The sequence below is a fragment of the Salarias fasciatus genome, chromosome 3 (genome assembly GCF_902148845.1).
Source record: "Salarias fasciatus chromosome 3, fSalaFa1.1, whole genome shotgun sequence".
Taxonomy (NCBI): Eukaryota; Metazoa; Chordata; class Actinopteri; order Blenniiformes; family Blenniidae; genus Salarias; species Salarias fasciatus.
The window spans coordinates 15,180,885-15,196,724 of NC_043747.1; the positions used below are offsets into that span (position 1 = coordinate 15,180,885).

Here is a 15,840-nt window from a genome sequence, read left to right on the forward strand (position 1 = left end):
TTTAAGGTTCATTGGTGCATTCATCTTAAGCCTTTCTTTATTTGTTTAGTCTGATTTGATATAATTTTTCCATGTGAAATTGTTTATCAGCATGACTCAAACCTGAAAAAAGTGCTCTACAAATGAATGAAAGTATTATGCGCCTCTTTTTTGTTGCTACAATATTGAATTATTTACAAGTGGCCATCTATCCTGCCCGGCTGCACAAGTAGATGTTCTTTCATAAACCGATATGGTGTGAATAGTTATTAAAATAAGCCTCATCTGAGTTTCAAAATGATTGTAATTCATCAAACTGGAGGGCGAGTTTACAGATCTCCTTTTTAAGTATGCCTCTCAGATCTGCTCCATAAAACTAAACGCTGTTCAGTTATCCAGTGAAAACAAACGTTTGTATTCACAATGGAAACATTTTTGATTGAAGAAGTAATCTGAGTATGTTCAAGAGAAATTGTTTCATTTTGGCATATGACAAGAGTTGAAATTCTCATCTTGTCAGTAATTGTGTGCTCCTGCACAGCCTCCACTTGACTACACAGCTCAGTCTTTTTGACATTTCTAGCAAATATCTCAGTAGTCTGTCATCAGATGGGTTCAGATCATGGTCTGCACGCACAGAGGTCTAGGCTGTACTAACTAAATATTACATGGTGACCAACACACCGTTATGCAACACAAACATGTTAAGTGCTGCACAGAGTGCATCAGTACATCACAGCACAATGCTCACTCCCTGCACTTGTCATTTACCCGGATTCACCCAGCATGGCCCCATAACAAGCATGTTCACTGTTGATCATATGAAGATCTTTACATTTAACACAGTGGAAATATCTTAAAATGATTTTTCTCTTTGATTTATTTTGCTTGCTTTCCTTTAGACACGTCTCATGCATCAAAAATGTAAAAATACCAGTGACGACCTCTTAAAGTGCAGGTCATATCCTCTGAAAGTTTATTTTATCTGAGCGTCTTGAATGCCAAATGATGAAGTATCTCATCATTTAAAGTGCTATCGCATGCTTCAGATGTTCACAGTCGAGTATTGAATATTTGTTTGTGGATGTGAAAACACAGAGCTTTGACTAAAGTGCCCTGATGAGTGTCTTGTGTAAACACCCCTGCTGATTGCGTCTGTCCGTCTCATGTCTGACGCGTCTCTCGGTCGGGCAGTTGTTTGTAAGCTCCGGTAGTCGATGTTAACATCTTTTTGTTTCCACTCTCTTTATAGCCTGCCGTTGAAATGCTCTGGCACAGGCTTCAGCTTCTTCACACATGCCGTATCTTTACCCTGGGATGTTACGTCTTTTTATAACTTTACAACCTTATATAAACTCCGGTCTCTGCTTTTTATCTTAACAGACAGACCTTTCAGTCTACTAACCTACTTAGATCATGAACGTTTGTTTGAAGGACGGTGTGTCCGTACAGTGAGGGGCACCCGGCCTGGGGTCAAACTCTCTTCACACATGTTGATTCTTGCTTTGCTGGCAGAGACTCAAATGGCAGGAAGAGGCTTCAAACAACACCGTGTCCTGGACGGGGGACCGGGGCATTATGCGGGTGAATTCTCAGGCTGTTTGAAGCCCAGTCTTTGAAAATCAAACCTTCGCAACATCAGTGTGTGTGTACATGAGGCTGACCTGGAGCTGTTTCGGTTGAGATCATCATTTTACTTTTTTGTTTAACCTCCTCGCTCTCTCTGTGTCCACCCCCCCCCCCCCCCCCCCCCCCCCCCCCCCCTCGCTCTCCCCCCTCCGTGAGGCCGCAGTTGAGTCATGGCGAGTCTTTCGCAGCTGGCTGGCAGTCTGAGGATTATGTCATTATGGTGGAAGCGTCTCATCGTAGTAGCAATGCTGTGCATGTGTTAGAGACGCGAGGATACACAGTGCTCGACCATAATCGCCATCTCTTCATAAGTGATCAAATAACGCGCGTCACTTGATAGTTAAGAGACTTTTGTTTGACTGCTGCATTGATGATTAATCTGTATTGCGAGAAATAAAATCAAATAACCTTTAAACTCCTAAAGTGAACAGAAATGAGACCACAGATTTTACTTTTACTTGAAATATTTTTCACACAGCAGGGTAGTTTAAAGCTCATTTTTGTTTCAATGCGTTAAACGGCGTCAGCGTCACTGCCCCCATACTCACTGTCATGCTGTGCATGAATTGTGAGTAAACATGGCATCAGCATTAATGTCACCTTGAGCTCTCGCACAGTGGGCCCCGTTTACCTGGTTTCAAGTGGAAAAGGCAAACTTCAGTTGTCCGTTCACAGCGCTGCTCAGGGTCGCTGAAAACTGAACTTTTAGAAAATGTAAGCAGGCAGCAAGTTTTCTAAAACACCTAAAGGTGCAACCACAGGAGGCGACCGACTTTAGAGGCGCTTTATCTTCTTACTTTATGGTGGTCATTGATTTGCAGAAGAAGGAGCTGCTGTTTTGACTCATCTGTACATTTTGTAGGCTGAGTTTTTATCTGGAATGATAAAAGGGGACAAAATTCAACATGTATCCTGATGCATGCAGCACACAATATACGTCACAGCAGCCGTCTTTCACATGTTATCTCTCCAGCTTTATGTTAACATGTTAATGTGAGTGTAAATAAAACAAACGATTTTTTTTATCCAGACCAGCGAACAGTCCCATTAGCATGAACATGCTGTTCGTGTTGGTGTCGAATCGTTGACATGTAATCAACAGTAAAAGTGAACGAACAGGTCTGAAAACTCCAATTTAATTGCTACACTGCACGGTCCAGGTTAGAGTTGCAGAGCGACTTCCTTTTCGATTTGGAGAAACTCCAATTTTAAATTGTGCACAAGCAGTGTAGAGGAATGAAAAACACAAACAGCAGGGATACAGTTTTAGGCCAGGTGTGGAGCTACAACCCCGTGATCTGGTTTAGTCATAGTAGTTTGAATTTCGTTAGAAATATCACATTCGACTTGGGACTGTCCCTTTTTGAAGAAAGGAGGAAGTTTATAGATAAGAGAAAACCAGATATGTCGCTGTGGAGTATTATTTCACTTCCGCTACAGATTTTCAGTGAGTAGATTCACTTCTGGATTCATTTTAGGCGACTACCTCCACGTCTGGAGAGTCCAGAAACTTTGAGTATTTATACTTTGGATGTGATATGAAGGATGAAACTGCTTTGTGTCGAGTTTTTTGGTGCAACATACAAAGCAACATCACAAATTATTATTTTGTCTCCACTGTAGTGGACGAAGTCCTAAAAAAAATCTGAAATGAATCCAGATGACTATGCAGTCTTGAACCCTTTGCCTTCTTTAAAATCCATAAATAAGCAGCAGGACGGAGATCCGCGTGTGTTGAGCCTGCTGCTTTTACATTAAGGCTTTACGTACCGTGAGTCGCTGTGTTTGCCTCATGTGCAGCCGTCCGCACGCTGCAGAATATTAAGCACACAATGGTACGTGCTGCAGCTCACATTCAATCACTTTCTCCTCCTGAGATGTAAACAAATCACGACAACCAGCGGCTTTCTTATTGACGACAACGCGTCCACTTCATTTTTAACTCTGCCGAAATTTCAGTTAAAGAATAATCTGGCTGTTGTGTGCTGTTGGCAATAATATTATCATTAGTTGCAGTTGTGTTGTTTGCATGCAAATATTAATTGTAATACGTGCTGCAGGGTGCATCTGTTAATGTTTTGAAAGGAGCGGATGTGTTAAGGCTGCGACTTTGTGATTGCAGCACTGATGACAGATTATTTTATGATGAGGTGCAGTGTCATCTGAGTCACACAACCTTTATAAAAAAAACACGCCACAGCAAACAGGCTAAATGAGACTTCCTGTTTTTGCTCTTCATCTTCTTTTTTTTTTTTTTTTTGCGAGTTGAACAGCGTCACGATTCCAGGTTATGTTACTGATCACTTCACTTGAGCTGGTTTCCTAAACCCCTCACTTCCACTAAAATCTTGCATACCTCCGCAGTTGTGCTCCACATAGCTGCGGATGCTAAATTTGGTCGGGGAATGAAGAAGTTGACGTTGTGCCGCACGTCTGAGTGTCTCGTGGCAGTAAACAGCTACAAGGCGCGACTTCTTGGTCTGTTTTTATTAGCCTGTATGGGTTTAACGCTGGGTGCTCGCTGTGTATGTCTTTATGATAAACCTCTGCAGCCTTTAACAGGAGCAGTGCCGTTCACCACACTGGGGGAAGAAAAAAAATCTGTCAATTATTGTCAAAATTGTAAATGATCCATTAAGTCCTCCGACACATTCAGGCATTTGCGGAAAGGATTTTTTTTTTTTTAGATGTGGCAGAGAGGTTTTAACTTGTGCTTCTGCACACAGCAGGATCATAATATTAGTTTTCTCTTTCTCGTTCAGATGAGGAGATGTGGAGAGTTGTTTGGGTTTGTTGTTTATGAGCTGTGAGACTCGCTGAAGACTCTCCTGCCCATGGGAGCAGTTCTCCAGCTGCAGCTGAAATGTAATTGAAACCATGTTAATCTGCTCGGTTTGGATCCCAGGCCGAAATGTTGGAGCCTCGATTTAAAGGAGATAGTGTTAATATAACAGCCAATGAGCCCCAGCTGCACAATAAAGAGCAGCTGAGAAATTCAGTATGCATCCAGTGGAATTACATTTTTGCCGGATTTTTGAAGAATATTTCCAATTTGTGCACGTTTTTTGTGTGTGTGAGGTTTCATTCTGAACCAAAAATGTAAAAGTGTGCAGGTTCTGCATAAATGACGCCGTGTTGCTGCGTCCTCATGCAGAGCCAGCTGAGATGAGCGGTCCGGAAGTGGCCAAGACACCGGGAGGCGGCGCTCCGGGGAAGGAAGGAAAGGAGCCGGTGGCCAACGGGCACGCCGGGGAGGGCAGCGACGCCAACCCGTTCGCTGAGTACATGTGGATGGAGAACGAGGAAGAATACAACAGACAGGTGCGTGTGTGTGTGTGTATACACCCTGACACACACTTGAATGACACATGGCTCACGTTTAACTTTGTTTTCAACTTCTACATAAACAAACTGCACTAACAGCGGGGAGCAGCTCTGCTGTTGCCTCAGCTACTCATGGATCTCTGCAGGATAATTAGAGCACATTGTACTGTACATAAAAACAGACTTTTAGTCATTCAGCCGAGTAGTCGCACCCATTCCAGTAGGTTAAGGAATAATTTTGAGTTTTGTTTGCACAAAAGCCATTTTCTCACAGTTTTCCTGCTGTAGGTTGCATGTGAGAGAGTTTCGCTGCACCTCATGATCTGCTTGTGATCGATCAGATTTGGAAATGTGACGCTTAGGCGCTTGAGGTTACGCAATTATTTTTATGATATGAAATGCCTCCATGTTTATCTTGCATGAGGAGGACGCTGGAGCGAGATGTAGCAATCAGGCCTTGAGAACCGAGCCAATACTGCGGAAGTGATTTCACAGAGACGAGAAAATCAAAACAACTGCAGACGACGTTACCCGGTGCGTTTCCTCCCCCCTCGCCGGCCAGGTGGAAGAGGAGCTGCTGGAGCAGGAGTTCTTGGAGCGCTGCTTCCAGGAGATGCTGGAGGAGGAGGACCAGGAATGGTTCATCCCTTCACGTGACCTCAACAACGCGGGGGTGGGACAGCTGCAGCAGCAGCTCAATGGCCTGTCGGTCAGCGATCACCACAGCAACCTGGAGGAAGTGGCGGTGAGTCACACTCATTTTCAGTCACTGGTTGAGTTTATTTTATGCGAGACTGGTGTTTTTCATGTTTTGTTTTTGTTTTTTTTGCAGAGGAAGAGCATCTTAAATCCCGAAGCGAAGGAGTTTGTCCCGGGAAAGAAATACTAGGAGTCCCCCTCACCCCCATGGAGCCTCCACGCGCATGCACACACTCACACACACCCGTTCTCACACAATCTCAGAGACTCTGGCGGCCGCGACCGCAAACACACTGATTCTCACACACACACACACACGCACGCACACACACACACACCTACACATCCTAAAGTCAACGGCGTGCTGGCAGGCCCAGTCGGGGGGTGGGGGGATTTCTTCTTCTTGGGTTTTTTTTTTTCTTTAACCTTTTTATTTCCTGTTTCTTGTAAACTGAGGGGATGTTGGGAACAGGGGTGGGGGAGGGGTGTAGTACCAGCACCGCCCCACTGTGGGCGCTAGCTCATCTTCGCATTTCAGATGAAGTTTACAGAGTACGCAGGCGCCATCGCGGTCCCTTTGGAAACTGAGGCAGCTACACAGGAGCGATGCCAGGACACAAATTGGAAAAAAAAAAAAAAAAAGAAAAAAAAATCTATTCATAAATATGCTAATTTGTTCTATTTTTTTGAATTGGGTGTTTAAAAAATAAATAATAAAAACAAAATATTGGTTGAGGGTTTCCATGACAGTAAGGTTAGAGAAAGACTAACATTTCAGGGGACTCATGGCTGTCTGCCAATGCTCTGTAAATTCTTCAGTGAGTCGAACCCGTCAGCATTTTCTCCTTTAATGTCACAAGCTCCCTGTGAATCACAGCTCTTGTGCATCCAGAAATGCAGTTGCTTTTGTTCCAATTTCTTTCATGTATCTGCAGCAGCTCCCTTCCAAAACCAAGTACGGCCCCCGACCCGCCTCCCGTTGATTTCAGGCGATCAGAGCAGGTGTGGACAGGTGCAATCATGGACAACAAGCTATTATTTTTCCCGGTTTATGTGGAAGTCCATGTTTACGTTTGCTCCTTGTGTAAGAGCAGAGAGGTGGATGGTCCAGTTATGCATCAAATCAAGAATAAAAGTTTTTGAGTCATGGTTGATCTTTTTTTTTCCTTTTTTTTTTGTTTTGTTTTTTTTTGTAATAACAGCTTCAGTGTTTGGTTCTGTTTGGAATCACCAGTTCAGCCTCATTACAGGGGAGGGGAGAGTATTTGGTGTGGGATGCAGCCACTGCCTCTTTTTGCCAGATAAGCTTTTTTTTTTTTTTTTCTCCCCCCCAAGCATCAGATCAACAGCTTCTCTTCTTTATTTCCCCTTCATGTTATTTGAGGACGAGGCATTCTGTGTCTCTACTGGGTATAGTAGCCTGTGGTGTCCATTCAGTCCCGTCTTGTAGGAGGAAACGGTAGGGAGGGGGCACCGGCACGGCCGTGGCCTCTCCTAAAAACTTAAGTGTGGCATCAGTATTGTCTTTCTGTGCCGTTCTTCGCCTGAATCGGAGGTTTTTGACATTCAAACCCGCGACCCTTCGTTGTGCTCTGGGCTTCCCAGGAAGCATCTCTCCTCAGTGTATTATCCGTTAAGATTTGAGCCAATGGAGAAAATGTCTTGCGTGTGAGGACGCTTTTGTGGAAATCCGGCTTGTAAACGGCAGTTGCGATGAATTTTCAAGTCGAGTTTTTGCCGTCTCGGCTCGAAAATGCAGGGGGGCGGCATAGTCGCTTTGAAAGACCTAGTAATCCGATCGGTTCATGCCAGTTGTGTTGTACCGACGGTGCTCATATCTGGTGTATTTTATGGTTGTTAGGCAGACTGTGGTGCACTGTACATTTAAAAAAAAAAAGAAAATATTCGATGTAAAGTGGCAGGTCGTGCTTCTGTCCGCCCCGTTTCGGTGTGTTCCCAACCAGTGTGGCCGCAGAGAGAAGTGCTGGTTTAAAAGGGGAACTTCCTCACGGCGCGGAGCCGCAGCCGTCTGATGGCGCCCTGGTGAAGCCAATAGGAATGTCCGCCAGGTGGATTGTACAACATGACATTATTTTTTTGATTTTTTTTTGTTTTGTTTTGAGTTCGTTGACAGAAGCCGTAAAGAAGGGGGGAAAAAAAGGTTCAGAAGACACAGAGTATGGATTTCAATACAAACAAAAATAATGAAAAAAGATGAATAAAGATGTTAAAGACAAGTTCCCTGACTTTGTTTAATTTTTTTCCTGCTCGTCGGCGTGGGGTGTGGCCAGAGGACGTCTTGGTGTCACAAAGCAAAATGTCAACGAAGATTAATTAATTAAATTATAACTCAACCAGGACATTCAGGACTGAAAAACTGAACAGCCGCACGGCAGCATTCCAAAGTCTAGAGGAGGTCACATTCAGTTCATCTGTAAAGGTTAGAGTTCATTTGAGGTTCATCCTGAAATTTCACTTAAAAGTCAAATGTTCCTCACTTTTTTTTTTTTTTTTTGAGTAGTGTAAATTCGTGGACAAAATTGTTGGTATCCTTTGTTTAAAGAAAAATTCACAGTGACCAGAGAAATAACTTGAATCTGGCGAAAGTAATAATAAAATGTATATGAAATTTAACTAATGAAAGTCAGACATTATTTTTTTCTTTTTTAAACCATTCTGTTGAAGCATGGTTGAAAAGCAACGCCTGCCTTTCACTGGTTAAATTTCATAGAAGTTTTATTTATTATTCTTTTTTTGTCAGATTCAAGTTGTTTCTCTGACCACTGTGAATTTTTCTTTCAATAAACGAAGGGTACCAGCAGTTTTGTCCACGTCTGCATACTCCTAAAGGCGTATAGAACAGAGGCGTTTTCAGAGTGACCGGTTAGCCTGTAGGTGAAAATCCACACACACCCGCATGGAGAACATGTAAACATTAACAAAGGCTCTGGCCAGACTGAAAGAGAGAAATAACGACCACGTTGCTCATTAGGAAAGAATTTAAAACCTGCTCCTGTCAAATACATTGCAGCTCAGTATATTTCCATTGGGAAAATGTCTCTATTCTAATGTTCTTGATTGGGTTATGGTGAGGGTTCAGCCTCTAATACCCCCCAACCCCCCAAATCTACCCCACCCTACACTGAAGCCCTACTGGAGAAGAGAGCCTCATTCCCAGCTTCACTTCCACAAGCAGAACTCAGTCCAGGTCCTGCTGACCTCTGCTGGTCTCAGGTGCAGGTACAACATAATCCAACCGGCCCGCGATATTACTGTGGCTGGTTGTATTTGTCTTATTTAAATAGAGAAATTGACCTAATCAGACACATTACTTACATTTAAACATAACATAAAAGTTACTCCAGTTATGTTTAATGAATGCTATTACTTTGTGAGATTTAGTAATAATTACTTTTTACTTACAGCTCCCTGTAGTTCAGCTCCACATCCAGTGCAATGAGGTCTCTAGCATCAGTGACCTGCTGGCACTCTTGTTGTTTGCGATCAGTTTCTAAATATACTTGTCTTACATTCTGTTCGGAGACGATGAAATGTCAGCAGCGCTGGCTCTTGTCTGTCCGTCCGGCTCGGTCCAGCTGACGGTGGGTGAAGCAAAGCAACGCTGAACAGATCACCAATCCATCAGACAGACTGATCAGTTGAGCTCTGATGCATTCCTAGAAGATAAGAGGGAACCAGAACACCCAGAGAAAAGCCACATATCTGACTCAAACTGAGGAGGAACTCGTTTCCTGGTGCTTACATTTGATTTATTTGACTATGTAAAGCAGTGAAGACTTTGACGACTGCACGCACATTCAAATCTCTTTTTTTAACATTAGCGTTACGACAGATGCACACTTTTCTCTGGCTCCTCTGGGCGCCTGCCAGCAGACGGTTCACTGCTGTGTTATGACTCATCCTCGGCTTCTGTGTCCTGAAGCCACGGAGCTGACAATCCCAGAGACGAGCCTCCACCACGTCCCTGCTCACAAGGATGCCTTATTTTTCTGCCTGACTTATACAGCATGTTGCACAAATAAGTCCACTTCACTCATGTATTCAAGCACAATCTCCACAAATCAGTTTTGTCGGCAGTTTTTCAAACTATTGTTTAAACTATTTCTAAATGCATCGGAAAGTTGAAAGCCAAAAGCATTTTCATGATTTTGAAAGTTTTTTTTCTTTTCATTTTCACCTCAAGTGCACAAACAGCAGCTGAATCGAATGAAACACTCCTGAAATGAAATAAACAAAGCCGTCCAACCGTCACTGTGGAGGATCTCACTCATTTTTGCTTCAACACATTTGCTGTGAAATGAAAAGAAATGGAATGAGCGTCTTGAAACTTGCCAACCTCATTATTTATGCATCTCATCCTGAGGACCAGAACTTTGTCTTTCCACCACAAACGCAGTCTCGCTGACCTTTCCCCTCCTCTCCCAATGAAAGCCTCATCTCTGTGGCGACTCCTGCGTCCTGACCGCCGTCACCCAGCGCCGCCTCAGAAGCAGCAGGGGGTTCGATGCCAGGGACGAGGGAGGATGAGGGCTGGGAGGAAGCGTGGAGGGTGTGAGGGCTGTGGCAGCGCAGATAATGGGAAAAAAACCACGTGAAAACACAAGTACCTGCAGAAGGTGTGAGTATATGTTGTTTTTATGTCACCTGGGACCCAACTACTCAGCCTGGAGAAATGTTGCTGGATTACAGGCCGGATTTTGCAAATAGTCTGTGAAAATAATGAGTGCAGTCACAGATTCTGAATATACTGAAAGTGGAACCAAGAAGAAAGAGGGAATTATTATTGAGATTTAGAAAGCTTGTTCATTTAATGAAAGTCAGCATATTATTGCATTTTTTTTAATAATGTGCAGCTCTAATCCACATGCTGTAATACTGCAGATTGCTTCAGTTCTGATCTGCAGCTGTAGATGCACAGTGCTCACGAATATGGTTGATATTTGCAACTACGCACTAGGTGGTGACAAATCTCTGTGAAGGACTGTGATTCTGTGATTGTATAAAGAAAATAAGAGGCAGAGGGGTAACTTCAAAGAGTTTATTGTGTGGCTCATTGACCGTATAGACTCTCAGGGCTTCTCCAACACCCAGGATTCAAATTAACACATCATTCTTCTGATGAATGTATTTTAAAAAAAAAAATATTCAAAGGCATTCATTATTGCAAAAATATGTTCCTGCTAAAGGAAAACAACCATTGCACAGTCGATTTCCTTAGCTGCTGCTGAAGGTATGCCTGTAGAAGACTTTCACATTGGCTGCATAATCCATCTTTATGGCTTCACCTAAACTTTGGGCGCTGAAACTGGCCCCGCCGAGGGCTGACGATCGCTGCAAGACGAGAAGGCTGTAGCCACGGAAACGACCCCTGAACTTGTCGGACGAGGCCACTCTGTCCAAAATCTCCGTGAAACCTGGAAAAGAACAAAACCTCATTCAGGACAAATCTGAACTGAGGAGATAAACTCTTCGGGGTTTCTGAGACGCCGACCTGGCTTCAGAAGCTCCCAGCTCTTCCACACGGAGCCCACACACAGGATGGGCAGGCCCAGGTCACCGCTGAATAAAGACTGTGAGAGAAAACCACACACACAGATTAAAACAAGATCTGGGTGTCACAGTATCGACGGTGTGTGTGGTACCTCATCTGCTGTAGGTAGGACTGCTTCCACGTGTTTCGCCAACACTCTTCCAGTCTGAGTGAACACATAGCGACAGAGAGCGTCTCCCGCCTCCGCGCCTTTTAACACACGCACAAACACACACTTAACACAATCGACACTTCACTTTGTGGGAATCAGTGACAGAGTGAGATGTGGTTTTTTTTTTTTTCTAAATACGATGTGATGTGCTCACTACCTTCAGCCAGCTTCTTGCAGAAACCAGCAAAGTGGGACTTTTGGAAGTTTCTGTAGAGGTGAGGCAGCATGCCCAGCAGATCGGACACCTGAGGCACAGAGAAAAAAAACAATCTCACCATTCCTAAAACACGCATCCACAGTCTAGCTCTTTTTTTATATTTATCAATAATTAAGAGTCTGACCTGGAAATACTCCTCCATGGCTTCTCTAACATGAGTGATATCATGAGGAGGAGCGGCCAGGTTGTCTCTGGCGTCAAACACCGTCTTCACGGCCAAACGAGCCGTCCAGAACGCTACAAGATGAGATTAGATAGATATCTCAAGTGTTTGGTCTGCCACACACAGCTATAAGTTATTCATATGTATGCGTTGCCATGGATACCCGAGCCCTCATCGCCCATCATGTGACCCCAGCCCCCACAGCCGATGTGGGAGCCGTCAGGGTTCACTAACTTGCAGTTGGAGCCGGTCCCTGATATCAAGACGACGCCGCCTGACGAAGAAAACGGGGAGAGAAGAGCCGAGTGAACGTTGAGCTCATAAAGAGCTTGAGAAATGTCACAGATGGTGAAACTACCGTACTTCAACCAGCCACACCTTGAAGAGTAAAGAGCTGTTATACATTCATAAACCCAGCTTTACTGGAAACATTCTAAATGTGGAGCTTTGGCTAAATAAGAAATAAAAGAATGTGCCAAAACTTGATATGTCTAAGCCCGATTTGAATTGAATTGACAGCCTCCATCAGTCCAAGAAGAAATAAGCTGTGGTGTATGCACCCGAGGCAGAAATCTCATTAAAAACATGTGCGCAGTTGAGGCTTGAGATGAGGCTTCACTGCAGCACGGAGACAGAGGGCGACAGGTTACCCCGATCGCTGGCTGTCACCATGGCGCCGATGGTGTCGTTGATGATCAGGATGTGTTCGCTCAGAGTGGGGAAGCGTTCCTTCATGTCGGCGATCAGCTTCTCGATGGCATCTTTCTGCTCCCCTCCGCTCAGAGACATACCCTGCATTAAATAAAAGGAATGTAAAAAATGTGTCATCATTAAGAAGATGACTGTTTTTGCTTTAATTTACATTTTTTTAATGTACTAATCTGAAAAATTATGATTCAAGAGTTCCTTTGTTTGATGTGTTGTGCTCCAATTCACTCATACTTATTGAAACAATGTATGGCTGATTGTTGAATAGATATAAAAACTTAAAAATATATATGAATGAATAAATAAATTACAAGGAGGAGGATGCATTTGTGAGATTACAGTAGTTGTTTACATTCATTTCTGTACTCAACCGGCTTGTTTAAAATGCAAAGTTTGACCAACCAGCGAGCGTAAAGGCTTGTTTGGATCCAGTCCTGCCTCGACCTTTGCTCTTTGAACCATGTCGTTGATGGCTTCTATAGATTTGTCCACCCCCACTAGCTTTGACACAGACACAGACAAAAAGACACACATAATGTAGAACATTATTACCGGTAATTTAAGTTTAAAAATAAACCACAGCTCCATCAGGACAGTATTCAAAACACATTTTCCATGTTTTATTACATTACAGCATTATTCCAAATGGGAGAGAATTACTTTTTCCACCACTATGCTTCACTGTAGGGCTGGTTTCTCATGGTCTGAGAGTTCTTCACGTGCATTTTGGCAAATTGTAGGAGGCAGACTACCATGAGTGGCTTCTGTCTGGCCACTCCACCACACATGCCTGATTTATGGATCGCTGCAGAGATGGTTATCCTTCTCAAGCATGTATCTCAGCTCTAATTTTCAGCTTCAAGGCAAATGCTGTGAATACTTATGTGCATGTGATTTGAAAGTATTATTTTTAATAATAAAAAGGTGAAATGCTGTAAACGCTTCCTGGATGTACTGTATATTTACCCAGTGGTTAGTGCACGGTCCCTCTGTTTCTGCAAGAAGAGTTCCATCTGCTGACACCAGCACTGCTTTGGAGTGGGTCGCTCCTCTGAATGGAAGTCCCCAGAAACACGCAAAAAGACACACAATAACTGTTTAATTAAGGAAAAGTATAGTTTGATTCACAAAATTCTTTTTAAAAAGTAATTTTTTGTGCCGAAAAGACGTAAACACTTGTGTACAAATACATCCTTTTAAAAAAACACACGCAATTAAATTAATTTGAATGAATAAATGTTTATGAATATAGAAAAAGGAATAAAGGGGAGGGGCAAGTGAAGTGTCACGAGACACATCTTCCTTTCATTTCACTCGGAGGACTTTCACTACTTTTAATTTCAATGAAAAACATTAAAAACATTAAAACATATTAGACTACATATTTGCACCTGGTATAAACAAAGAAGGATAACCCCGGTAGTATATTTTAAATCCATTCTTACCCCTCTACTCCGCCGTACACAGCTGCCATGTCACACTTCCTGTTTTGGTCCTGCGGCTGCTGCAGATATCGCGAGACTTCAAGTCCAACATGATCATGTCAATAAACGACCGACAGGGGGCAGCAGTGTCTTTCTGCAACATACAGACAGGACCGCAACAGGAAAGCTTTAAAGTATTGCGTTTTCATCCTCATTAAAACCTGTTTCTGGGGTGTTTTGACACTGTGCACGTGAGACTTGAAAGTTGATTTTCTCGATGTGTCTGCATGTGTCGCTCCTGATGCTCCATCCTCGCTCCTGATGCTCCTGCAGGTTGTTTAATCAGATGCCATCTCAATTTTGCACAAAACTACTTTCATGTCGATGCGTGCTGGGGCCAGATCCAGCTATGGATCACATGTTTTTGGACTGTTTTAATTGTATTCTATACTGTTCTGTTAAGGAAGTTAACACCATTAAATCCCATGCTGCCTCACAGTGTTTTAATATTTAATATTTAGAAAAAAAACGGCGTTGTCCTGGATGCCACTTCTGCTGCAGTAAGATTATGGATTCAAGCGTGTTCCTGGGTTTTCTGAGTAAAGTTTGCATGTTCTCTTTGGTTAACTGGCAACTTGACGGCATCTTTTAATGTGAACGTGAGTGTGTAGCGGTCCCAAGTGTGTTGTTTAACCTGTGATGGACTGGCGACCCTGAGCCCTGAGGTCACCCACCGTCAGCTGGGGTTGGCTCCAGCGCCCCACGACCCTGAACTGGTCAAAGCCACAAGGAAGATTGATGCACGGACGTTTTTTCTTTTTTGTTATAGCAGCGTTTGTTTCTCGACTGGAAACAAAGAGCAGAGAATTTGCAGTGTGAGCCAGCAGGAGGCATCTGCAACACATTAATCTGGGGCCCCGCTGCTGCCAGCACAGGCCGCTCAGCTCCAAATACTTCCAGCAGTTAAAGTGTATTTAGGGATATTTAAGAGTTTACAGAAACCTGATATCACTTCCAGTTTTCTTCATGAGGAATAATGTGCGGATTATGTGAGATTTCACTTCAGCCGCGACGCTCTCGCTTTCATTTTTCCAACACAATCCCCGCGCGCCCGCGTGACAGTTCATATAAGGCATGTAGTTTATGTTTGTGTTAGAAAGTGTGCGCGTGTGTCACAAGTTACACAAGACTGCGAGTGAGGAGGTGGGAGGAGGGCGCGAGAGAGGAACGGCTCAGCGCGCGCACCACGCGCCTCGGTGCTTCTCCAGCGAGGACGGATGAGCGTCAAGCCGCACGCGGCACGCAACACAGAGGTGTTCACTTCCGGTGCCAAAATAAAAGTGCGTTTTATTGACAGCGTTTAGGATGTTAGTTTTGAATTGTGTTCGAGTTAAAATGATGTTGATTAAATGACAACAAGAAGGACATGATTAAACAAAACTAAGCCAAACCAAAAATTAATAAAAAGCAAAAAAGTTATTATTATTATTATTATTATTTATTTTTTCAAGATTAGTGAAATCTTAAATGCTGGAATACCCAAGGAGGCTTGGTGCAACTAAAAGATTTGTCAAGCAATATCCAGACAAAAAAAAAAAAAAAAAGAAACCTACAAGAAGTGAAGGAGGAATGACTTATATATACAGCACAATTCAGAAACAAGACAACTCCAAGACTTGACGTGGAGATAAAGAAAATATATTAAAACAAAGTAATACTGACACACAACGAAATTTTGTAGCAAAAAGTTAGAAACAACATCGAAAGGTGATGAGGAATGTTGTAATTAAACCCAGTGAATAAAGGCAAAACAAATGGCTACAGCCTTAATTTTGCACAGTACATTTCAGATGTGTGGCTGTGGCTTTGCTGCACTTTTATGTTTTACTTTGAGGGACACATCCGGAGAGGAAACGTGTTGTGTGAGGTTGAACTTTACAAGAGAGAGAGAGAGAGAGAGAGAGAGAGAGAGAG

At 43.2% G+C, this 15,840-nt stretch overlaps 2 protein-coding genes across 4 annotated transcripts in view; one reads left to right on the forward strand and one right to left on the reverse strand.

Moving 5' to 3' along the window:
- The window catches only part of paip2b (poly(A) binding protein interacting protein 2B), a 10,218-nt gene extending 2,630 nt beyond the window's left edge, over positions 1-7,588 (forward strand). For both annotated transcript variants that reach the window (XM_030087563.1, XM_030087555.1), the window contains exons 2-4: positions 4,763-4,929; positions 5,495-5,677; positions 5,765-7,588. In XM_030087563.1, coding sequence (XP_029943423.1) covers positions 4,774-4,929; positions 5,495-5,677; positions 5,765-5,821 — 396 coding nt within the window. In that variant the 5' untranslated portion in view covers positions 4,763-4,773 and the 3' untranslated portion in view covers positions 5,822-7,588. The remainder of the gene's footprint in view (positions 1-4,762; positions 4,930-5,494; positions 5,678-5,764) is intronic.
- Positions 7,589-10,682: 3,094 nt separating this feature from the next.
- Positions 10,683-13,936, reverse strand: LOC115385154 (N-acetyl-D-glucosamine kinase). Of its 2 annotated transcripts, none has more exons than XM_030087171.1 (10): positions 13,888-13,936; positions 13,409-13,493; positions 12,845-12,943; positions 12,385-12,526; positions 11,898-12,008; positions 11,696-11,808; positions 11,512-11,599; positions 11,295-11,392; positions 11,144-11,222; positions 10,683-11,066 (listed from the first exon to the last, which is right to left on the reverse strand). In XM_030087171.1, exons 1-10 carry the CDS (start codon positions 13,914-13,916, stop codon positions 10,867-10,869), a joined length of 1,044 nt encoding a protein of 347 aa, XP_029943031.1. In that variant the 5' UTR covers positions 13,917-13,936; the 3' UTR covers positions 10,683-10,866. The 2 variants fall into 2 exon arrangements, with proteins under 2 accessions (XP_029943031.1, XP_029943032.1); XM_030087172.1 differs by having other exon boundaries at positions 12,845-12,939; positions 13,888-13,919.
- Positions 13,937-15,840: the final 1,904 nt, after the last annotated feature.

Excerpts from the sequence above, each read along its gene's own strand:
- LOC115385154 (XM_030087171.1), bottom strand. The coding sequence starts at position 13,916 with ATGGCAGCTGTGTACGGCGGAGTAGAGGG. Across the intron at positions 12,009-12,384 it reads GGTGACAGCCAGCGATCGGG|GCGGCGTCGTCTTGATATCA; the intron begins GTAACCTGTCGC and ends TTTCTTCGTCAG. Across the intron at positions 11,393-11,511 it reads CTGCAAGAAGCTGGCTGAAG|GCGCGGAGGCGGGAGACGCT; the intron begins GTAGTGAGCACA and ends GTGTGTTAAAAG.